Source organism: Carlito syrichta, unplaced genomic scaffold, assembly GCF_000164805.1.
Source record: "Carlito syrichta isolate Samal-C Ts95f unplaced genomic scaffold, Tarsius_syrichta-2.0.1 Scaffold313991, whole genome shotgun sequence".
NCBI classification, from domain to species: Eukaryota; Metazoa; Chordata; class Mammalia; order Primates; family Tarsiidae; genus Carlito; species Carlito syrichta.
Genome location: NW_007258087.1, coordinates 55,209 through 80,599, shown reverse-complemented (window position 1 = coordinate 80,599; position 25,391 = coordinate 55,209). Strand labels below are relative to the sequence as shown.

Here is a 25,391-nt window from a genome sequence, read left to right as displayed (position 1 = left end):
CTGCTAATTCAGAATTTCTGGTACAAGAAGTACAAAACAGACAGAAAACAGGGTTCATTTAGGAAAGCTCAGCCAGTCAGGAGTCTACCCAGAGTTGAAACTCAAGAGAACACTACATTCTGAAGCACTGGAGCCAGGCCCTTAGAGGAAGAGCTCCTTCACTTGTTTAGACTGAATGCAATACTAGGAGCTTCAGATTCAGGACTCTGCAACGTGCAGAGAAAAGATGCTGCTGCAGTTTTTAAAGTGTGCTACATATTACAATGTACTGTACCCAGGAAGAAGTCCAAACCACAATGTCCTGGGAGCAATTCCAAGGGACTCCTGATGCTCCAACCGCAAAAAACCACCAAAGTCAGACCAAAAAACCAAGACATCATCAAAACTGAAGAAAGCAAATGGCCTGCTGATAAAGACAATTCAGGCTTGCTAGACAATAATGTCTATACCTAACAACACTTTAGTTTTCTCTTTGCCTCCAAATTGTTAGTTTATGCCCACCTAACTCAGTTTTAGGAATGACACCTCTTCACTGCCTAAATATATCTATTTTAGAACCGTAGAGTCTTTCAAAGGCCTTAGCCAAAGTATGTTCTCTTTCCTACTGGTCCAGCCTAAGTCATTGGCAACTTCTGGCAGATCCTGGAGAGTTTTCCTGACATCAAAATGCCAAATAGGACTTAAATAAAAAGAAATAAATGTGGCATTTTTATGAGATTTCATTTCCACAATAATAAGAAAGTTCAGTAGCCTATAAGGTCAAGTTATCATTTATCTCTCTGAAGGCACCTAAATCTAAAATAGAACGAAATAAAATACAGTTATTTTAAATGGGAACATGAAAAATCTTATATATTTTTCCAGACTTCTCCTATAAAAACAAATAATTATTTAGGCTTCACCTAGGCGAAGTCCCATGAATACCCTGACTTCCCTTTACAACTACAAAGGCTGCTCTACATACTATTAGAATTACAGAACTGTATCACAAGCAGGAAGACGCTGTTTTCCATTTTCCCACTGTGGAAACAAGTACCCAAAACCCAATAGTGTCGACTTCCCAGCAAGGCCCAGGACTGATTAACAGTCACGTGCATTTATCAAATGGCTCGAGTGCAAATGAACTAAGAGCACCTGCATCCCAACTGAAATAGCAGCAGAATCAGGAAGAAGAGAAATGTGGGTGTTGAATTTCCACCCACCCTGACCATAGGCCATAACCCTCATATCATATTACTTTGGGAAAAGAATTCCTGAATTATTTTCTGAGTAACTTGAATTGAAATTGAATCTAAACATGTTCCTGAGTTGGATATCATTTATAAACTACCCTATATGTTAAGACCTGTTTGAAAATGAAAGAGTAACTAAGGAAACTTGTCATTTTCAATGTCTAACAATTACTCTAAACTACTTACAATGAACAATTACAGCAAAACTCACCCCAAATACTAAGCAAAGATCCCAGGGTCACTGAACTTTGATTTTCAGGGCAAATAAAGCCATACTTAAAAGGTTTTTCCTGACCTAACTATCCACCCCTAAAACTCAGTATTTTAAGTTTGTATTACAGAATAGAAATGGCATCACTGCACTTTCATAAAACAAAACATGTCACTAACAAAACTTTAAACAAAAAAAGAGGCAGCTTGAAGGACACTAACTCAGTGTGTGAGCTCAGGTGTGGGTTTTGGTGGTCGTGTTTCACTTGTAAAAGGATGGCCTCGTTGAAAAGCCTAGCACGCAGCACTTCTCTTTCCATCGCTCCTCCAACTCCCAGGAGGCCAGAGTCAGATGTTGAGAGCAGCAAAGGTCTTCACCAAGGTGACCTGCGTGTTCGCATCTGCCTCCCTCCTGTTGTTGTCCCTGTGGCCACTCCGGCTCTCCAGGGCTTTGAGACGGTGCCTCTCCTCCTGCCGCTTCTTCTTCTCCAGCCGCTGTTGTTCTCGCCTCTGCTTGTTTGTGACCTGAAAGAAAAGGCCGCCATGACTCAGGAAGCCGCCTACTGAAGGGAGAGGCAGGCAAAAGGCACAGCCTGCTTTCAGCAAGAACAGAGAACCAGCCTGAGAGTCCACAAATGATTTATTTTCCATTACTGCTCAAATTGACATTTAAATGTATATCCCCTTGCTGAACTAGGAACAAAATCAACTCCATTCTCCTCATAAACCAATTCAAAGTGACCTAAAGATATATTAACCCTAGTTCAACAAGAGAAAACACACAAACGTGTAGAGAAGGCCTTTCTCTACATAAGCTAATACCCCGGGTAATTCTAGCAAGTCCCCAGAAGCTTACTGCATCTTTGCCTCTGCTGGTGGTTTTTTACATTATGTGGCATTTTGAGCTCAGAACTTCTTGGTGAGAATCTTTAAAATGAATTCCAAATTCAGTAAAATGAAAGCTGTCACACACTATCTGGGTGGAGGGTAGGGAGAGAGATGTGCAACCTCTCTGGGAAATACTTGATGATTTACCAAAAGCCTTAAAAAGATTCAGGTGCCGCCCATGCCCTTTAACCTGTTCATTCCTCTTCTGGGACTGTATTCAAGAAAATAATGCAAAAACCAAAGATTTACACACAATCGTGTTCACTGCAGATGGCATTCATAAAAAGTGTGGATTGCCATGGTAAGAACCCATACGCACAGTAATGTTAGGGGAAAAGGAGGCTAGACATTTGCACATACAGGACAGTTTCGGGGATGCTTCCTTCCAACTGTCACTGCATACACCAAACAGGAGGAGTGAGGTCTTCATTCTGCTTCTTAATATGCCTTTATGCAGTCCCGGGTTTCTACAATAAGTACTTTTATAAATCAAAACACTATGCACAATGAGTCCCAAGCTCCCACCACTGCCAGAGTTATGCCAGCCCACCAGCTGCCCTTTCAGCCCATCCTTCATACCTTCGGGTTTTTATTTGCTTTGTTTTCTTCGCTAGGGCTGGCCCGTGCCTTATTGTTCTCGCTCCTGCCTTCATTTAAGCCCTGATTTCCAAAGGTTCTGGCACCACTGCCACCCTCCTCCCATAAAGGGCCACACTGCTTCAGCACTCGACCACTGGGCTCAAGATTCTCCTCTGCATCTTCCAAAGAAATATATGTCATTAAAATTGAGAACCTAAGGGTTAAACAACGCAATTACCGTATTAACTTATTCCAAATGTACCTGCATCCCTAGATCACTGTCATTCGGGAAACAAGTTTCCTTGAGACAGAATTCTAATACCAAGTCAATACAGTGGGAAACACAAGGAGAAAATGGTAAAACTGGGAACATAAATTTTAAAATAACCTGTTGACCAGCATTATGATCAGCTTCCCACTAGCAGAGTACTTCATTTTATTAGGAAAAAAATACTCTTTAACATGAATTTTTAGAGAAAAATCTTCCATTTGCACCCAAAACCCGAAAGAGAAATAGGCGCTAAAGCTATGCTGTCCAGTACAGGAGCCACCAGTCACACACGGCTAAATTTAATTAATTAAAATAACATTTAAGATGTAGGTCCCCAGTCTCACTGTACACATGACAAGTACACACCATACTGAACAGTACTGATCACTGGAGGGGTGGTTTAAAGTCACAAAGACCAACTTACTTACAGATTTCTATGAAAGCACAGCAGATACACAGTGGCTAATAAAATACCCAAACACATGGAGAACTGTGATGCCAAGAACAGTATTTGGCATATAACTATCTGGCAATAAGTATTTATTGATATCATTTTAAATAAATGAATTGAGAAATTAATAAGATGTTAAACTTTTTTTCCTTCCTCTGAGTCACAAAATTAAACTCAAAGTTAAAAAAAATTCTGAATTATCACACAGGAGTCTAAATACTTCCATCAGAAAAATAAAGTATTTATCTCTCTGTTTTACTTCAGTTATCATTTTGGTCTTCTAAGGGGATCTTATTTTTAAAAGATAAACCTTCCCTGACACTCTCTGTTCCTCTAAGACTGGGTTGGGTGGCTTATCCCAGCACCCTGTGCCCGCACCCCATTATGTACTATTGCACCAGCTTACCTGTCTCCACCATTCCCCTTCCACCCCCAAACTATATGCCCCCGATACAGGGCCAGGTCCTAGTAAAAAATGCCTGCATATAGAAGGCACTCAATAAATAACTGCCAAATGAATAAGTGATGGTATAATTACGACATGTGACTTCATTAAAAATAAATATTTGGAGAAAAAAAATTATTATTTTGAAGGCTCATAAATATCAGTCATGAACTTACTATTTTTCTTCACCTGGTTCATCTGAAGCATGGCAATAATTGCAGATTCAATATTATAATTTTCAGCTTCCAGGTTCTGGACTATTAAATCAAAATCCTATCCAAGAAACAAAGGACACTTCAAGACTCTGGGTGGGCATACTTTTTAATCTAGCTGTACTTGAACAATCATAAACAGGAGGATATACACTAGTAAGAACTGAACAAGGTTTCAGGACCTTTTCCATTTAGAAAATGTCAGTTTTCAATAAGGTTGGTCACTTGAAATAACCATTCAATGTATGTTTATAAATTAATTCCCTTTATAGAACTGCACTTGTACTGCTTGCAGACACTAGTCAGAACGAATTAACTCCAAGTACTTCCTTGGGACTTTGAGCAGTATTGGGTAAAATCTAGCAAACAAGAGGGAAATGAACAAACAGCTCTCCTTAAGTCATACCACACAACCTAATCAAACTACAACACTCACGGGCTCATTTGGCCCACAGGTGTTGGCATGCTAGCGTGGTGCTACAGAACTAGCAGATAAACTAGGCACAGCAAGGCTTGCTTCTAGATCCATTACTGCAGGCAGAAATACTAACTGAACATCCAGTTGCATTACAAACTTTCTGGACAGCATCTTCTACTTCATCTCTCAAGTCGTCTTCCAAGTCAATTCCCTTTGTCTTGTTCTTTTCTCTTTTATTTGATTCATCTTGATGAAGCATCTGAAACTAAAGAAAACAAAGAATAATAATCATGGAACTCCAGCAAATTATGTTCACAATCTTCAACATAAGAAGATATTCTCATCTCAAAACATTCAAAGATATAGGGGGAAAGATTCTAGAAGCAATCTTAAAAGAACAGCTATGACCAGGCTAAATTTTATCCACCTAATATGATTCAAGTCATAGCAGAAGAATTAAAAAGAAAAACCCAGGGACAGAATGAACTGCTCAGTGTGAATGGCATTAGGGCTCTCATGCTTTCTAGATGCCAACAGTGGCAATGATTGCTGACTGGGGCAGCACACAGACATGTGTCTTTCGTGATTTTCAGAAATGTGAGCTTTACAACAGAATGGGACCCTCTACCCTCACACCCTACGAGTTTTTACAGATATGCTTGTCTTGAAGAAACATACATACAACTTTCATCTGGTTTCCCATGCCTTATTTGATCATCAGCAAGCTTCAAGGCACTGAAGCTCCTGTCCCAGATGGAGCCACAGGTGAGTATAACTCATCTGACCTTCGGTACATGCCATCACACTTAGGGGAACCTGTCAATACAAATTCTAAAACCACAAAGAGCAGTGCACCGGGAGTCCATGAGGTCTTTATAACCTTAGCCCAAATCAGAAAAGCTAAATTCATACCTCTGTGGCTGCACAGCCACATTCTCCTTCTACTTCCCACTAATGCAGGGAGTTAATAGCCAAAGACATTTCTACTTTTTACATGTAAAAGTATAATGGAGTCCAACAACACGCAGTACATTCCTTGCAATGTTAATACAAAGCATTCTATTATAAAACTATACCCTAACATATATACGTAACAACTGGCAATGAGTTACAAAAGTCTTTGACCCAGTAGTTTCACAGTTTTAAAATTTAGCCATAGGAAATGATGTCAAATAGAGGAAAGTTCTGTGTAAAAGTGCTCACAACAGTGTTACTTATAGTGGTGAATAACTGGAAACAACCTAAAGGTTTTGTAGTACCAGTATGATTAAATAAACCACTGTATGCCGGACTTGGTGGCTCAGCCTATAATCCCGCGCTTTGGGAGGCTGAGGTGAGTGAATTGCCTGAGCCCGCGGGTTTGAGACTCGCCTGGGGAACTTGGAGAGAGCTCATCCCTACAATAAATCAAAAAATTAGCTGGGCGTGGTAGTGCGTGCCTGTAGTTCCAGCTACTTAGAAGGCTGAGGCGGAAGGATTGCCGGAGCCCAGCAGGTCAAGGCTGCGGTGGCCGGGAGCGGCCACTGCATTCCAGTCTAGGTGACAGAGTGAGACTCCAACTCAAAAAATAAAATAAAATAAAATATCCACTGTAAATCCACAGAATATTGTCTTCATTCCCATTAAAGTAAGGAACACAATAAGGATTTCCCTACCAACATTACTATTTAACAACATTTTGGAGGTAACAGCCAAAGCAATTAGCCAAAATTAAAAAACCAGAAGTATGAAATTTAAAAGGAAAAAGAAAAGTAATCACTGAGCCAGGCAAGGTAGCTCACACCTGTAATCCCAGCACTTTGGGAGGCAGAGGTCAGAGGAGTACCTGAGCCTGCAGGTTTGAGACCAGCCTGGGCAGAATGGTGAGACCTCATCTCTACAATCTCTAGCTGGGCATGGGAGCACATGCCTATAGTTCCAGCTACTTGGAAGGCTGAGGTGGGAGGATTACCTGAGCCCAGCAAGTCAAGGCTGTGGTGGCCGTGAGCAGCATACCACTGCACTCCAGCCTGGGCAATAGAGTGAGACTCTGACTCGGAGACTCTGACTCAAAAAAAAAAAAAAAAAGAAAAAGAAAATAATCACTGTAGACAATTCTATACCTGCAAAAACAAGAGAATCCAAAAGAAAAACTACCAACAAAAATAATTACAGCAAATTGATATATATTTGATAAGAATCTAGTATCCAGAATATATAAATAACTCTTAAAACTCAAAATAAAAGGTAAAACCCAATGTAAAAATAGGCAAGAGACTTGAATAGATATTTTTTCAAAGATATATAAATGGCCAAAAAATCACATGAAAAGATGTTCAATGTCATTAGTCATCATGAAAACGTAAATCAAAACCATAAGATGACCCCACACACAGAAAAAAAAGAAAAATAACAAGTGTCCAAGATGATGCAGAGAAAGTAGAGCTTTCATATATCGCTGGTGTCATTATAAAATAGTGCAGCTACTATGGACAATAGCTTGGCAGTTGCTCAAAAGTTAAATTTAGAATTACCATATGACCCAACAATTCTACTCCTAGGTATATCCCAAAAGACTGAAAATAGGTACTGAAATAAATACTGTACACAAATACAGCAACACTATTCTCAATAGCCAAAAGGTAGGGATGATCCAAATGCTCATCAACAGATAAATGCATACACAAAACATCCAAGCAATGGAACACTATTCAGCCATTAGCGAGAACAAAGTACTGATACATGCTACAATATGATAGAAGCACAAAAAAAACTATGCCACGTGAAAGAAGCCAGACAGAAAAGGCCACATGTTGTATGATTCCACGTATATAAAATGTCCAGAATAGGTAAATTCACAGAGACAAAAGGAAATGGGTGGTTGCTAGGGGAAAGGGGGAAAAGTGAGTCACTGCTTAATAGGTGCAGGGTTTTCTTTGGGGTGATGAAAATATTCTGGAACTAGATAGACGAAATGGTTGCACAAAAAACACTGTGGATGTGACAAATGCTGCTGAACTGTATATTTTAAAATGGTTAATTTTATATTATCTGAATTTTGCCTTAATTTTTTTAAAAAAGAGTTCTGTGGGATATCTAGATATGTAATTAACATTTTTTTACAGCTCTCATATACAAATAAACCAGCTAGAAAATATAAAGGAAAAAGTCCCTTTAGAATAGAAACAAAAACCCAAAACACCTAAAAATAAACAAAAAGGGCAAGATCTATATGAAGAAAATGCTGGATCACAAAAAGGTCATTTAAACAAATAAAAAAGTTTACCAGGTTCTGGGCAAGGAATACTTAACATCAAAAAGATATTAATTTTTCCTTACTCTATTAGCTAATGAGATCCCAATTTTTAAAAACTCAGCAGGACTTCTTTTTAACTAGACATACTGATTCTAATATTCTTTAAAAAAAAAAAAAAGGAATACATAGAAACTCTAAAAAAGAAAATTTTAAGTGAAAAACTCTACCATATTTTAAAATATATTCTTACTAATTAAAACAATGAAGCATCGACACATGAACAGGGAGATCAGTGAAACAGAACCAAATGTCTAGAAATAGACCCACATGCATATGGGAATTTAGTATATGGTGAAAGAAAGTGGCATTTTAAGTCAGTGGAGAAAAGATGTATAATAATAAATGGTTTGGGTGCAACTAGGTAACCACAAGGATCCATATCCTTACACCCCTATATGAATATAAATTCCAAATGGAGTCAAGATTTAATTTTTTATAAATAAAACTATGAAAGCACTACAATAAACTTGGGGAGAATTCTTTTCAACCCAGGAATGTAAAAGACCTTCCTAGTTATGACCCAAAATCCAAAGGGCATATAAAAAAATACTAACAAATTTAACCTCATAAAAATTTAAAGTTCATTCATAGCAAAGACCACAAGACAAAGAACAAAAAGACAAATGACAGAGCATTAAAAAAAATTTGCACTTCAAGCTCAACAAATCTGGATCTGCCCCTGGGCCTTGCCCTTTGGAAGGGGCCTGTCTGTGTATTTGAGGGGCTAAGAGGTATTAAAAGCCCCTGAAACTTGGCTCATTTAACTTCATTGCAGACCTGCCTCTGGTTTTTTATTTTTCATATGGATGTATTTCTATAGAGTTACATGTTAAGTAAGTACGTCAAAGTATACAAGGATAGATAATTCAAAGTATACAAGGATAGATATTACAATCAGTCAGCAGCTAATTTCCCTAATATATAAAAAGCTCCTAAAAATCGAGACAACCTAATAGGGAAAAAATGGGCAAAGAAAATAAATACAGGTTCATGAAAAAGGAAATACAAATAGGTCTTAAACACAGGAAAAGATGCATAAACTGACTAATAAGAGAAATGCAAATTAAAACTAGGTTAGGAAAGCATTTTTTTCCCCTATCAATGAAAAGATTTAAAAATTGGTAACACACTGTGTTGGTAAAGGTGTAGGGAAAGAGCCACATATTTCAAGTGGGAGTGTAAACAATAAAATCTTGATAGAAAGCAATCTGACCTTACCTACCAAAATCCTTTGAAGCAGCAAGGACTTTCTAGGAATGTATCCTACAGATACACTCACATGTGCGAAATGAGGTACATAAAAGGCACTGCACATTGTTTATAACGGCAAAGGTATGAAAACCATCTAAAAGCCATTGAGGGGCTGGTCCAGAATGCTATAATGCATCTACACAACAGAATACTATGCAGCCTCTAAAAAAGATACAGGAAGTTCCTTATGCACGGCTATGAATTAAACTTCAAGACATGTTAAATTTAGGAAGCAGGATGTGAGAGTAGGATGTGTAGTAACTGTAGGATGCTACAGCTGGTGGTGGAGGGAGTGCAAAAATGACAAAAGTAGAATACATGCACATCCTCATTTGCTGGGTATGTAAAATATCCCTAGGAGATTTTATGGTATGCTGATACCACTGGTGGCATCCAGGAAAGACAGTGTGGCTAAAGTACAAGGACAGGAATGTGGCTTTTGCTATACATACCACATGTACTTTGAGTTCTGATTCATGTACAAACGTGACCTACTCAAGAATTAAAATTGTTTAAAAAAGATGGCTTCAGAAAATGTGTAAAAATGTGAGAAAAGGCTTATTAACTGAAAAAAGAAGGAAACTAAGTTATATAAATAATACAATCTCAACCTTTAATGCATTAAATGACTGAAAGGACCAAAACAGTAACAAAATTTAAATCCAGGTAGCTGATTCTGTGCATTCTATTTTTTCCTTTAGCATGACTATAGTTTTCAGACTTTAGAAAAGAAGCATAGGTTCATTTTAAAACATGAAAGTAATTTTAAGTTGTTATATATTATATAGACATATAGCTACCAACTGTTAGGGAAAGCAAAAGAATGACAAGCAATTTCATCTGTTGCGCTGAACTAAAAAATAAATAATATATTAAAAATTAAGCCCACAGATTCTGAAAGCCAACTTTCCATAGAAACATCACTGGTTTTTAGCTCCAAGGCATAGAGTTCTTGCAGGGCTTCCTGCAGGGCTGAGAACACAGAAGAAATCCGAGGCCTCACTCACATCTGTCTGGAGATGTGCGGGTGCTTCTGAGTTGTCGTTGATCCTCCGAACACTGTCGTAGTGCTCTCCATACCGATATGCGATATGCAACTCCCTCACGTTGTTTTTATCTGTACCACGAATCTGTAGATGAAAGAAGGGGACATGCTGGTGAGGATTTGGACGTGTCAGTTCCTGGAGAGAAACGCCCACCTGGATTGCCCAGGAATCCCACTCCACAGGCTCTATACAGGCACCACCTGGGAGTATGACTGGGGTATGAGCAATTTCTGAATTATCTATCCTTGTATACTTTGACGTACTTACTTAACATGTAACTCTATAGAAATACATCCATATGAAAAATAAAAAACCAGAGGCAGGTCTGCAATGAAGTTAAATGAGCCAAGTTTCAGGGGCTTTTAATACCTCTTAGCCCCTCAAATACACAGACAGGCCCCTTCCAAAGGGCAAGGCCCAGGGGCAGATCCAGATTTGTTGAGCTTGAAGTCCAAATAATCTGGGGGCCTCTTTCTGGAAAAGAATACAGCATTACAAATATACAGTTGGTGGAATCCCTCCCAAAATGCTGAAAGGGAGCCACACAGACGAGGAGCCTGATACTCAGGTTTCATTAGCTTCATGGTAAACCTGCCACTGCTGTTAAAGCAAAAATGGTCTTTTTCATCAACCACATAAGCGAGAAACATAATCCACAATAAACCCAAATATCTCTCTTACATCAGCTTCAAAACCAAATTATATACAGTAAAGCAATACTGCCACTTGCATAAGCCTGGAGGCGTCACTTACAAGGTACTCTATGTGAACTGCACCCTGAAGCCCAACACAACAAGAATGGGGCTCCCTAGAGTCATGCAACAGTGAAGCCATAAAGTCTGGGCATATCCCCCAAAACCACCATCTCCACAGAAACTCGAATTCTGACTTGTCCCTTAGAAAGCTAGTAACTGTTTCTTTGTTAAAACTCCAAACATCAGTACCTCCTTCTTATTTTTACTAAAAGTCATAGGTAGTAAGGTACTACCATTAATTTAAATAGTATCCATGGTCTAGAAACAACAACAAACAGGGAACCATGCAGGCCAGGATGTCAGAACTGTGGAAGTTTTCTCTAGTAGAATACCAAGATCTCAAAGGGCAGAGTCTGGTTTGGACACACACCAGAGATATAGAGACAGAGATATACGGAGATAGTACTATTTGTCTACTGAGAAAGGAAATAGTTTATTAGAATCTTTGAATGACATAACCCCTAAAGCACTTACATATTTGATGATATATACACACACACTATGATTATACATACACATACACACACACACAATGAATAGAAAAAAATACCTGGAAGAACAGTCACCAAATTGTTTACTGTTATTTTCTTTTCTTTCTTTTTTTGACCTGAAGTCTCACTCTGTCACCCAGGCTGGAGTGCAGTGACTCCTCACGGCCACTGCAACTGCAGCCTTGACCTGCTGGGCTTAGGCAATCCTTCCGTTTCAGTCTTCCAAGTAGCTGGAACGTACAGGCATGTGCCACCACACCCAGCTAATGTTTTGATTTATTGTAGAGATGAGGTCTTGCCAAGTTGCCCAGGTTGGTCTCGAACCCACGGGCTTAGGCAATCCTCTCACCTCTGCCTTCCAAAGTGCTGGGATTACAGGTGTGAGCCACTGCATCCAGCCTACTGATTTTCATGGGGAGATTACAGAGGACTTTCATATTCTATGTTACACACATCTAGATTGTTCACAGGAGCACATTTTCCATTTGTAACCAGAAAAAAACTAGGTTTCAGTAACTCATGTTGTGGATATAAGCCCACTCATTATTAATGAACGAGTTCAAATCCATGATAGTAACAACCAATGCAGTCTCAATTCGAAGATGCTTCACTGAGTAGAAGACATAGGGGAGAGCCAATGGAAAACAAAACAAATTTATTTTAAATACATACACTTTCAATATTCAGTAATGATGAAGGGGAACATTCCAGAAATAAATTTTTTTAAAAAATTCTAACTATGCACAATTATCTTCCACAACTACCTAGGCAGCAATTAAGAAACTCTTTAAAAAGTCATCAATGGAGGAAAGGCAAGCTATGGTTACTGAGTTGGCACTGAGTATCTACCTTTAAGAAGAGGGTCATTATGCTAAACATTCAAATGATTTGATAACTTCTGTCAAACAGTATAAATTTAAGGATAGAAAATTGGAACAAAGGGATAATCAGTCTTCTTGGCTCAAAGAGTACCCTCAGAAAGAGAGAGCCCCACTACAAATATGATAGCTCTACCTGGAGTCCTGGTGTTGGCACATTTGGAAACACTGCCCCAAAGAACACACACAGATACTCTTTCATGCCTGCTTGTTATATCCCTGTACAGTAAAATTCCGCACCAGCTCATGGAGTTTCTATTTTATTTTGCTGTAGTATAATTTTGTTAGAAGACACTGTCAGACACAAAAGTTTGCATTCTTCCATTTATGTGACATTTTTAACGGCAAAACTGCAAGGACAAGTCAGAGAGTGGTTACAAGAGGATGGGATAGGAAGGGGGAAAGTAGTGATTGCAAAGGGTCAGTAGGTAACTTTTGAGAGTGTAGACTAGTCTATATGTTACTAGTGGCGGTGGTTACAAGATTGTGTTTGTTAAAACACAAAACTGTACACCTCTGAAAAGGCTGAATTTTGCTATATGTAAATTATGTCTCTATAAACCTGACTTTTTTTTAATGAGCAAAGACTATGATTGAGCAATTTACATAGGAGTACACAAATATACAAGTGGCATGTGAAAAAAAGGATATTGTTACCTTTACACTAATAATATATACAGGAACATGTGTGTGCATGTTTAAAATGTGTGTAAAAACATTGTGCTCTGTACCTTTCCAGTGCTGTGTGAATGATACAGAAGCACACTAAAACATTAACAGTAATAATTTCTGGGTAGTGTAACTCTGGGTAACTTCATTTGCCTTTATGGGCTTTTGTGAATTTTCAAATTTTTCTACAATTAACACATTTTAACTTTTTAATTAGAAAAAAGTCAGAAACGGAGGTGCAGTGGAGTGAGGCAAGGGTGAGGGGGTTAACAGAAATACCACACTCAGTCTTCAGGAGCTGAGCTACAAAGCCACAAGGAGCACCCTGAACTCAAGGAGGAAGAGTCATGGGTAGCAGCCTGCACACACTCTCAGCCTGCCTTTTCATCTTCCACACTCCCTAATGCTCGGTTTGATGGATTGCTTAGGAGATTAGCTTAATTTAGGATACCAGAGGTGAAGAAGGGTGAAGAGTTGAATGGACATCTACTTCAACATGGGGGAAAAAAAGAGGAAAAACTCAAGGCTTAACAATGTGTTCCGCCATCCTACAGCACAAACTTAACACTTGTAAAATCTTATTTGCTGTCAAAAACCCACCAAACTGTTAAGTAGAGCTGAGGAAGGCACAGAAATGGAGCTTGACATCCTAGGCCACAACATAAATTTTGTTGTTCAAAACATACTTTTTAGCAATGATTATAATGAAATTGGTCTTTTTGTTTCCCTCTACCTAAAAAGCACAAGAACACATACAGGAACAGGCACACTTCAAAACTAGAATTTGTATGCACTAATCCTTTAAATTCTGACTCATATATTTTTATGGAATTATCCAAAGTATTTCCAAATTAGGTGTCTGCCTCCAAATTGCCCAACTAATTGTTGAATAACATTTATGGCATTTTCTAAATTATGCTCCAGACTCCATTTGTATATAGCAGGGATTCACTACTAGCCACAGGATTCCCATTTTTGGTTAGGCTTGCAGTCCACCTTAACTCTATCACAGAACAAGCACCATTGTCTTAGAATATCACCAAAGGTAATTTATAAGAGCTTAAGACAAATTTCTGAATAGGTGACCTACCTGCCACAAAGGGGCATTAAGTTGATGAATCACCACATTCAATTGATGATTTCTTGCAAAGGCTACAATTGCATCATTGCCAGCAAAAGTACCAGGCTTTGCCAAACTGGCCACTGCATAAAAATAGGAAAGAAAAATGGAGTCTTTATAATAGAAAAATCCAAATGCAAACACACTTTGGTATTTATTTAGCTTCAAATAATGAGAAACAAGAATATATATCTGAAATGTCAATTAGCTTTGTCAGAATCTAGGAATTAAGCTGGTAGAACAATATAGACTGCTACTCAGAAAGATACAAATCATTTTATAAAGGATTCATTTTTTCCTTCAATAAATATTTAATGATTACTTGCTATATGCCTACCTCTATAAAACACACTGGAAATGTAACGAAAAAGTAATCCTAACAGCCTACTTTAATGAATGCTTATTAAGTGTCAAGAACTGGTCTAATCACGTCTCATAGATTATCACTTTTAATTTTCAAAACAATCTTCTAAAAGAAGTATTACTATGCATGCTATTTTATAGATGAGAAAACCGAGGTGTAGCAGAATTAAAAACTGTTCCTAAGGTCACAAAACTGGCACACAATGGAGTTAAGATTTCTCCCAGGCAGCCCCACTACAAAGCCTTGACTCTTGGCCACTCCATCAGTTTGCCCTCATGGAGTTTACAATCAGTGGGAGGCAAACAAGAAGACAGGCACTAATTATGCATAAGTGCTTTGGAAAGGGCATACACAGTAAATGACTAACCTGGCCTTCCCACAGAGAGATCTGGCCTTTATGCCCAACTCCTGGGAAGTAACCTCTAAGCTTTTCGAATTTGCAAAGCTGAGAGGAGTATCTTTGTTATTCAAGATGGACCCCTTGCCACATGTGGAATCAGCCCACGATATCAGCTATATGACATCAGCCCTTTGTGGTAGGGGGTAAGACTGAATTCAACCACTTAGACAAGCAATAAAATCAATACGCAAAAACAAAAAAAAATCTGGACACCAAAGTTGGGATGAGCTTCTCTGGTTGACAATACTATGTGCACTGTCACACACGGATATCTGTGCCCTGAAAACAATGGAAGCTTCATGTTGGAACCTTTCCAGACTGTAGTATGCATTTCTTCCTTTGGCTGTTACTGATCTGAATCTCTTCCCTGTAATAACCATAACTGTTTAACATGACAGTGTTCAGTGAGTTCTGTGAGTCCTACTAGCAAATTATTGAACCTGAGGGTGCTTCTGAGAAACCCCACATTTGTAGATGATGTCAGAAGTGAGGGAAGTCTTACAAGGATTGTGCCCTCAAACTCTGCAGTTTGGCTAACTCCAGGTCAGGAACATAATAAACCAGTGTAAGAGCAGGGACAAAGAATTAAAGTGTATGAGATAAGTTTTTTAGTGGAGACAACTAGGCTGATGACCAAAGGACATGGAGCACTTACAGCAGAAATAGTTGATATTCCAAGAAGGGGTAAGAGAGAGATTGTGGACTCTGGAATGGCAGGAACCAAGAATGCTGAGACGGAGGGAATAGGGGAAGTGAGAAAATGTTGGGGGAGATGGTAAGAGATTAAGGTAGAAAAACAAGAAAAATCACAGCTCATGAAGCACTAAAATGTTTGGGGCTCTATCTGAGGTCAGTGAAGAGCCACCGACACGTTCTAGATAGAGGCATAATGCAAGTAGATCACCATCCTGGCTGCAATGTGGAAAACAGACTGAAGGCACCAAGTGACAATGATACCAGCCCAAACAGTACAGAGGAAATCTGTAGGCAAATGGCTACAGAAGCCTGACTGTGAGGCAGTAGCAATGAAAGAAAACTACTGCGGTAGAGTGATAAGATGTAACAAATGGGCATGAGCAGGAAGGGAGATGTGTCACTAAAAATACTTCGGTTTCCAATCTGGATATCTGTAAAGTTGGAAAAAAGATGTTGCTAATTCTCCAAAGCCACAGTCTAAAGAAAAGGAATAATCCTAAAGATATAACCAGATGCAAGGTTAACTAAGTCCTCAATAGCTTAGTGAACCATTCACTTATTCATTCAACAAATATTATGAATGCCAACCAGATACCAAGCATTGCCATACCAGAAAACAAAGGCACAGTCCTTGCCTTCAAGACTCTCACAGTAACTAGGTAGGCAGACATTAAAAACAGGTTAAGAAAGCCGGGCTCGGTGGCTCAGCCTGTAATCCCGTGCCTTTGGGAGGCTGAGGTGAGTGGATTGCCTGAGCCCCACGGGTTCGAGACCCGCCTGGGCAGCGAGACCTCATCTCTACAATAAATCAAAAAATCAGCCGGGTGTGGTAGCGCATGCCTGTAATTCCGGCTACTTGGAAGGCTGAGGCGGAAGGATTGCCGGAGCCCAGCAGGTCGAGGCTGCGGTAGCCAGGAGTGGCCACTGCACTCCAGTCTGGGCGACAGAGTGAAACTCCAACTCAAAAAAAAAAACAAACAGGTTAAGAGTCATTAATGTAAAAAGTCAAGCCTTCGACCAACACACAAGGAGAAGGTGCAGCTTCCAGGTATCTTTTCATTTTCGCTCTGGCAGTCAAAGCCACTTCTCACTTCTCTGACGCTCATATTCTTATGCACCACTAAATGTCAGGCATGTACAGTGACATTTCAAGAAAACACCTTTCCAATGACACATAAAGTGACCATATGTTGGTAACTGAAGGTGTGAGTTCCCTGTCCTGCCATACTCCCAAATCCAGCATATGACCATCACTGACTATGTTCAAAGTGGAATTTCATATCACAAACTAAAATTTCATTTCATCCAAAACAATATTTTAATTGGACCCCTGACACAACAATTCATTTTAACTAGCACTAAACTATAAAACTTGCCCCATATACATACATTTAATTTGTAAACTGCTGATTATCTGGTAAACTCTGTCTATCTGCTAGACAAAAAGTAATCCTAGGAAGAGGGAACCATCAGAACTCAGCGACTGGTATAAGCCACCTGTTAGAAATTTTGTTGCTGTGTCTGGTACCTAATGAATGAGTTCTTTCCGAGTGAGGAGTGGGAAAAGCTTTGGGATCACTAACAGCTTCCCTCTCAAATATCCCCCGCCACCTAGCCATTCTCCAAGTAGAAACTTCAAAATCACCCTTGTCTCTTTCCTCTACCCTCCTCAACTCCAATGAGTCCTGTCAATTATATGACCAAAGCACAGCTTGGTTTGGGGCCCACTCATTATCCTTAGCAGCTGCCTTGATGGAGACCTCCTTCACTCTCATCTGGCCAATACGGAGAGCCTTCCAACTAGTCTCGCTTCTCAGTCTCTCTCCCCATCCATTCTCGATAAGGCCTCCCGAGTTAGCTCTCTAAATTACAGAATTGATTCTGGTTTCTGTCTCTTTTCTGATAAGACACAAAAAAGACTATGAGCCCTGAGATGAGAATGCTATTTGTAAAACAAATATAACAGCACCTAGCACAGATCCTCAGTAAATATTTGTTGAAATTAAAGTTTAAAGTTCACATGCACTTCCTTATTAGATATGTGCCTATTAAATAGGAAACAATAAGAATCACTAACTGGCTGTATGTGGTGACTCACACCTGTAATCCCAGCACTTTAGGAGGCTGAGGTAGGATTACTTGAGCCCAGGAGTTGAGAACAGCCTCAGCAACATAGTGAGACCTCATCTGTACAAAAAATATTGTTTTAATTAGCCATGTATGGTGGCATGCACCTGTATTCCTAGCCATTTGGGACAGGAAGATCACTAAGACAGGAAGATCACTTGAGTCCAGGAGGTCAGAAAGGCTGTAGTGAAGTGGGATCATGCCACTCTAGTCTGGGCGACAGAGTGAGACCCTGCCTCAAAATAAATAAAATCACTAACTGACTTGCCTCAAAGAAAACAGGTTGTGTTTGGCGTTTTGGTGAGAAATTAACATGATTTTACTACTTTTTCTGATTGTAAAAGTAATACATGATCATCTAAAAGTGAGAAAAATCTACAGAAGATAATTTAAAATCTCAAAGTCCCACCATCCCCAGATGGCTAACGCTTACTAACAGCTTATTTTAATTTTGTTATCTAATTTAATCTTCACAAAAAACCCTATGAGATGGTTGCTATTTTTATCTCCCTTCTACAGAAGTTTAAAGAGAGTAATTTCTGAAAAATCAATGACAATAACAAACATAAAAAGTTAGTGTCTTCCCAGACTTTTTCTATTGTCTCTGTCTGTATGTACCTTTTACAAGTGGGATCGATGTATACACACTATTTTGTAGCCTGCTTTTCCCACCCCACTGAGTAAGAAGTAATGAGCAGCTCTGTAGGTCAATTAACATTATCATCTTTATTAAGGGTATATACAACTAACCCTACTGATTCCCAGTTGCCAGCATGCCACCAGCTACAGAGCAAGCAAGAAAATGTTGGCTGAATTAATCAGTGCCACAATCTATGTAACCACACCTTTGGCTGGGAAGGTGGAGGATGCCAGTGGACTAATTACCCAATGCATTACTCCTGAAGGACCCATATCCCAGGTGAACCTACCATGCTTCTCAAAAGGAATGTCATCTTCTACAAAGGGTTCAAAATCTTCCCGCTGCTTTATCATGTAGTCCACTGTCTCTTGTCGATGCTTGAGATGATTTCGTGAGTGTCCCTCCAATTGATCACCAAGAGCTCTGAACAAGCAATTGCTGTTGAAACAAAAACACTGGTCAAGACCTTTCAAAAATGAACTTAGGTCACCTAAAACATCAGTGCTTCACGCCAGGTGATCCACAAAAATCTTTCATGCACAGAAGTAAAGCCTCAGCTCTAATAGTCCAGGATCCAGGGCTGGGAGCACTTGGGCAGATATTTCAGCCACATAACATTCTTGAGAGGCAACAAACAAGGATTCTATTCCCACTTACAAGCTAACTGACTCCAGAGAGTTATTAAACTTCCCTGGGCCTCAGCTGCTTCAACAAGTGAAGTTGGTGATACACTAATCACCTGAATATAAGGTTCCAATCTTACAGGTCATTCCACACAGGCTATGATTTACAGATCCCCTTCCAGAATGATGTCATATCTACTGCCTCTTTTCTGAAACACGCTTCACTGCAACTGCCCAGCTAAGTAATCATTCATTTAACAAAGTGTACCCAAAAGACAGTAATTGCCAAGCTCCCAATACAAACAACTGAACTCAATACCGTTTGAGTCCTAAGAACATAGTGGATAAAGTCATAAGAAAGCACTTGGATGACAAGCAGCTGTACCATGGAAAGACACATCCTCCCCTGCCTCCTCACTTGTCACTCAGGGAGAGTAATGCCACTGTTATTCCTGCCAAATAAAACTTTACACACCGTGTTTTGCTTTTTTAAAATTATAATGCTAGTAATAAACTGTAAACGTTATCTTTACTTTCAACCTGCTCAAAGGCTTCTAAAATTTCAAACTGTATCACAAACACAGAGGCTCAGAAACACAGACTGAAACAAGACAAACACAATCTGATATCCTACAACTAAGGAAATAAATCATTCTAAAGCCAAACAGTTGTCCTGTTTCACACCAACTGTTTACTCTTCCAAATGAAAAACTATGATACTCTAATTCCAAAATATAAACTCACTACTTTTAGAAAGATTTTATACCTAAATATGTAGAGGAAGAAGAGATTTGGTTTTTTAACTCAGAAAAGTGAGTTTTTAATAGAAAGCTATAGAGAGGCAGGAATGTCTTCTAATGCATAAGGATTTACATATTTTTTTCAGAGAAAGGGAGAATTTAAATAAGACAGAGTCTATAAATCAGAAACCAAGAAGCATTGCATCAATCTGAGACAAGATTCTAGAATAAAGTGGAATATGGAGTTCTGCAGTCTACACTGAAGTGTCTGTTGCTAAAATCTTGACAATGGCAGTCTTTTTTCAACCACAGGAAAAAAAGTAAGCTAATGGATAAATTTTCAATGTTAAGCTTTTCTCTCAAACTTTCTTAAACCTTTAGCATCTGCCACCACTAGTCTATTCTTGAATCTAGTCTAACAGGAGGTGTGGGCTGGGTGTGGTGGCTCATACCCATAATCCCAGAATATCAGGAGGCCAAGGTGGGAGGATTACCTGAGGCCAGGAATCCAAGACAAGCTTGGGCAGCATAGCGAGACCCCCATCTCAAAAAATTTTTGGAAAAAAAAAGAGGTGTAATTTACTACAAATTTATTAGTTATTTTATATTTCATGCACCAAAAGTCATGGTATTCTACAGAGTAACATACTTGCTAAGAGCTCTTGGTAACATGGGCAAATGTTCCCCTTATATGCCAAAAAATTAGGTCTAAAATTTGTACACTGCATGAGCTCAATCAAGTTCATCTGTATACTATATACATACACAGACATAGAAACACACAGAGAGAGAGAGAGAGAGAGAGGAATGTAGGCAAAGAAAAAAACACCAAAACAACCACTTAAATAGCTCTTACAATGTACCAGAGACTGTTCTAAGTATATTAAATATATTAAATGTGTTTAGTCCTCACAACTCTATGAATAGGTACTATTACCATCCCCCAAGGGCAATTTGCCCAAGGTCACAAAACTAGTAGGTGGTGGGCCCAGGATTCAAGCCCAGGCAACACCAGATGTCAACACCAAAATGTTAGCCACAGTTATCCCTAGATAGTAGCATTAAGAGTAATTGTTTAATTTATTTCAGAACACTTTTCTATATTTATCAAACTTTCTTTGCACTCATTAAAAACAAGTCAAGATGAGTCTAACTCCACCTTTTTCTGATAGGGTCACAAGGTAGTAACAAAGGAAACATCAGCACACACTATAGTGACCTGGGTTCCCTTAGGGAGCCCAGCAAGGGCCCTGAGAACAAAGCATCACTGCCCAAAGGATCTCTAGGAGATCCAAGCGCTTCCTGCATTCACACTCTTGCCCATAGCACTACAGCAAGGCTTCACAGCCTCCACACTATTGGCATCCGAGGATGGTTCTTTCTTGTGGGAGGCTTTACAATGCACTGTAGGATGATGCCCACTAGTTGCCAGTAGTACACCACCACCTCTCTCTCCATCAGTTTCAACAACCAAAAACATCTCCAGACATTGCCAAATGTCCCCTGGGAGGGCAAAATCATTCCTGCTTGAGAACTACTGTGCTATAGGGATGTATGTAAGAACAATTCCATAAGCAGCACGTAAAAATGTTGGATGCTCAATAATTTAGTATTAGACAATACAGCAATACAGGCACCAAAAAACAAACAAAAATGGGATCTTAGGCAGCAATAAGAGTAGTTATACAGAAAAAGAAAGGGAAGGTTTTGTTCTCTTCTTTGAGGTCAGACCACAGCTAGGGTGCTGTGTTTACTACATTCTAAGAGAAACAAGTTCAGATAAGATGATGTGGCTTTAAACTACATATGACCAACATGAACAATATAAGCAAGATGTTTAGTCTCAAGAAGGCTGGGGGGACATAATAGCTTCCTCAACTGTCCTGGAAAATGAAAATCATACTTGTACACTAAAACTAAAGTATGGAAGCTATAAAGACACAGACTTTGGTAAATAAAAGGAAATTCTCTTAGCTCTATACAGATTGATGCTATAGACTCAGGATTTTGCAAATTTCTATCACCAGCAATTCTCAGCAACTGTCTAGATCTCTGCTGTCCAATACAGTAGCCATGAACCATATGTGACCAGCAAGCACTTGAAATAGGGTTGACACAAAGTGGGGTAAGTTTTAAGTGTAAAATACTAGATTCTGAAGAGTTCATATGAGAAAAATGAAAAGATCACTGATAATTTTTATGTTGAATAATTTGTACATACTGAAATGATATCTTAGATATAGTGGCTTAAATAAAATAAATCAAAATTATTTTCACCTGTTTCTTTTTTATGTGACTACTGGAAAAATTATAAATGGCATACTGGCTCACATTCTATTTCTACTGGACAGTACTCTTCTACATGACTGATTCTCAAAGTGTGTTCCCTGAATAGAAACATCAGTATCCCCTGGGAATTTGTTAGAAATGAAATTCTGGGGCCCCACTCCAGACCTACTGAATCAGACTTTCTGGGGTTGGGACCCAGCAATCCAGTCCTTCCAGGTGTTTTACTAGCACCCCAGGAGATTATGCTGCATGCTAAAGTTTGAGAAACACTAGTCTGGAATCCTGACTCTAAATCAGTGGTTCTCAATTATGGCTGCATATAAGAATCATCTGTGACACTTTAAAAACTCTAACAATAACCAGGCCCCACTAAGATATTTATGTAGCTGATCTGGGGGAGAGCTCAGGCCCTGCATTTTTTCAAAGCTCCCTCACCAGGTGATTCTAGTGTGGCACCAGGGTTGAAAAACCACTAAGCTAGGTACAAAAGACAGGGCTGCTATACAAGTAATGCAGACACTAATAGCTACTCAGACATGATGATTTGTGCATACCTTTCCACTACTAAGATCCTACAACATTAAAAACAAAATAAAAATTTAACTTGCTTTTTATAGAGATAAGTAGCTAAAATTAGTGATTCTTCAGTTATTTTAATTTTAGAACACTACTACTGTAATTTAGGACTACATACTAACATGGTACTGCCTAATCCAGTAGTAGGTTCTTTTCACACTATAGCCAATCATGTTTTTAAAGACAAGATCAAGGTTAAACTATTTCTTTATTGTTTTGAAAATGAGTCAAATTTATGTGAGTCCATTCTCCACACAACATACCAGCCATGAAGGTGGTCCATTCTGCATTATGAAATTAATCTCTAGCTTATCTATGCTAAGCTAACTCAACTCACAAGAAAGCTAAATTATGGGACAGCAGCTAATTCATCCCCAAGCCCCAGGTTCCAGAATGCTACAAGTACCATATTGCCAACAATGAACACGACTATAGCTAGATACAATTATCAGGCTACTCAATATTGTAATCAGACCACAATGAAAAGAGGGAACAGTGGAGACTGTCAACTGTTTTTTACAGTACCATAACTTCCTATTTCACCCTGAGAATCATTAGCAAATAGTAATAAAAGAACCTGTTAATGCCAGCCAACCCATTGCATACACAGGAAACACCATCACCAGGAGGGATAATGCCTGTCATCACCATATTCAAAAGCGCCACAATATGAAGAACCATCCATCTTATAGTACTCATGTGAAGCTCACACAAGAGGAAATATAACTATAGTTGTATCTAACACTGTTCAAAGAATAGGGACCTCAGGAAAGAGACATGGGTATCCCAGTCAAGCTGGTCTCTGCTGCCTCAGTGTCCCTTACTTTATACCCTACACTCTTGTCATCCTAAACAACTTGAAGATCTCCCCAAAATAAGTGTTCCTGTGCTTTTGTATACATTACTCCTCAGATTGGAATTTCTCTTGGCATTCTATTGGTCCTTTACAAGCTAATCAGAGTATGACACCCTCTGAGAGGCATTTAGCACAGTGTATTCAATGAATAATTGCTGAATGAATGAGAAGCCCTCCTAGACCATTTCAGGGGGTGGAAGCCTCTTCTTTCTCAATAGTACCACTATAATCAGTCACTGCTATTGTTTATATCATCTGTTCTCAAAGTGTGACCCAGGGATGTCTCTGAGACCCTTTCAGTCTATTCATGAGTTCAAAACTAGATGTTATTTACTTTTTTCATTCTTATTCTCTCACAAGTATACAGTGGAGTTTTCCAGATGTTGCATGATATATGAGATTATCACTCTGCTTGTTTTTTTTTGTTTTTTGAGACAGGGTCTCACTCTGTTGCCCGGGATGGAGTGCAGTAGTGTGATCCTTGCTCACTGAAGCCTCGACTTCCTGGACTCAAGTGATCCTCCCATCTCAGTCTCCTGAGTAGTTAAGATTCCAGGCATGCACCATCACACCCAGTTAACTTTTTGATTTTTTACAGAGACAAGGTCTAAGTTTCCCAGGCCGGTCTCAAACTCCTGGGCTCAAGCAGTCCTCCCACCTTGGCCTCCCAAAGTGCTGGGATTATAGGCATGAGCCACTGTGCCCAGGCCTGACTGATAGTTAATGGAATGTGTGTTTGTGTATTCTTGTTTTAAAAATTGTTCTACTTTCTAATATAATAAACACTGATAGCTATAACTCATAAAAACACAAGTTTTGGGGGTTCCTCAGTAATTTTTAAGAATGCAAAGGGGTCCTAAAACCAAAAAGTATGAGACCCGCTGTTACAGGTTTCTCCCTTACTAGGCTATGAACTTCTTAAGCATTTTAGTCATCAACATATTCCTAGCACCTTACTCAAGTGATGTGTGAATTAACTAGAGTAGTCTTGAGGGAGGGAACAGAGTACACCCAACATTTCCCATAACCTTATGAAAGCCCCCTCCAGCTTTTTTTCTTTTTTTAAGTTGGAGTCTCACTCTATCACCCAGTGACAGTGAGTGCAGTGGCACGCTGCTCATAGCTACCACAGCCTCGATCTGCTGGACTAGGGCAATCCTTCCAGCTCAGCCTTCCAAGCAGCTGGAACTCAGGAGTGCTCCACACACCCAGCTAAGTTTTTTGATTTATTGTAGCAACAAGGTCTCACCAAGTTGCCCAGACTGGTCTCAAACCCATGGGCTCAGACAATCCTCTAGCCTCTGCCCCCAAACTACTGGAATTACAGACATAAGCCACTGCACCCACCCCCTAACACCTCAAGATTTTACAACTCCCTGTGCTCTGATTCCTGCTCATAAATAACCTTTTGCAGAGTATTTCATTTTCCTGGGCACCCTGACATTGAAAATACCACACCCAGTAGAGTAGACACAAGCAAACCAATCATTTATTTGTACAAGAATCCCACGCCCTACCCCAATTCCACTGCAAAGTACTCAGTTGGTATTTTGGTTGCTATAGCTTGGGCTAGCTGGCATTCCTCTTTTTTTTTTTTTTTTTTTTGAGTTGGAGTCTCACTCCTTCACCCAGGCTGGAGTGCAGTAGCACAGCACACTCACGGCCACTCCAGCATCGACCTGCTGGGCTCTGGCGATCCTTCCGCCGCAGCCTTCCGAGTAGCTGGAACTACAGATGTGCGCTAACACTCCTGGCTATTTTTTAAAAAATTTTATTGTAGCAGCCAGGCTCAGTGGCTCAGCCTGTAATCCCGCGCCTTTGGGAGGCTGAGGTGAGTGGATTGCCTGAGCCCGCGAGTTCGAGATCCGC

General features: G+C 39.4%; 1 protein-coding gene across 1 annotated transcript; it reads right to left on the bottom strand.

The window, feature by feature from the left end:
- Positions 1-680: 680 nt before the first annotated feature.
- Positions 681-22,949, bottom strand: OTUD3 (OTU deubiquitinase 3). The gene is made up of 8 exons (XM_021718899.1): positions 22,930-22,949; positions 18,728-18,876; positions 14,182-14,294; positions 10,260-10,382; positions 4,840-4,971; positions 4,253-4,349; positions 2,910-3,088; positions 681-1,967 (listed from the first exon to the last, which is right to left on the bottom strand). Exons 1-8 carry the CDS (start codon positions 22,947-22,949, stop codon positions 1,791-1,793), a joined length of 990 nt encoding a protein of 329 aa, XP_021574574.1. The 3' UTR covers positions 681-1,790.
- Positions 22,950-25,391: the final 2,442 nt, after the last annotated feature.

What these genes read in the sequence shown, in the direction of transcription:
- OTUD3 (XM_021718899.1), bottom strand. Translation starts at nt 22,949, where the DNA reads ATGGACCACCTTCATGGCTG. An exon ending in CATTCCTTTTGAGAAGCATG is followed by an intron (nt 14,295 to 18,727) that starts GTAGGTTCACCT and finishes ATTTTTATGCAG; the next exon opens with TGGCCAGTTTGGCAAAGCCT. An exon ending in GTAATGCAACTGGATGTTCA is followed by an intron (nt 4,350 to 4,839) that starts GTTAGTATTTCT and finishes TTTCTTGGATAG; the next exon opens with GATTTTGATTTAATAGTCCA.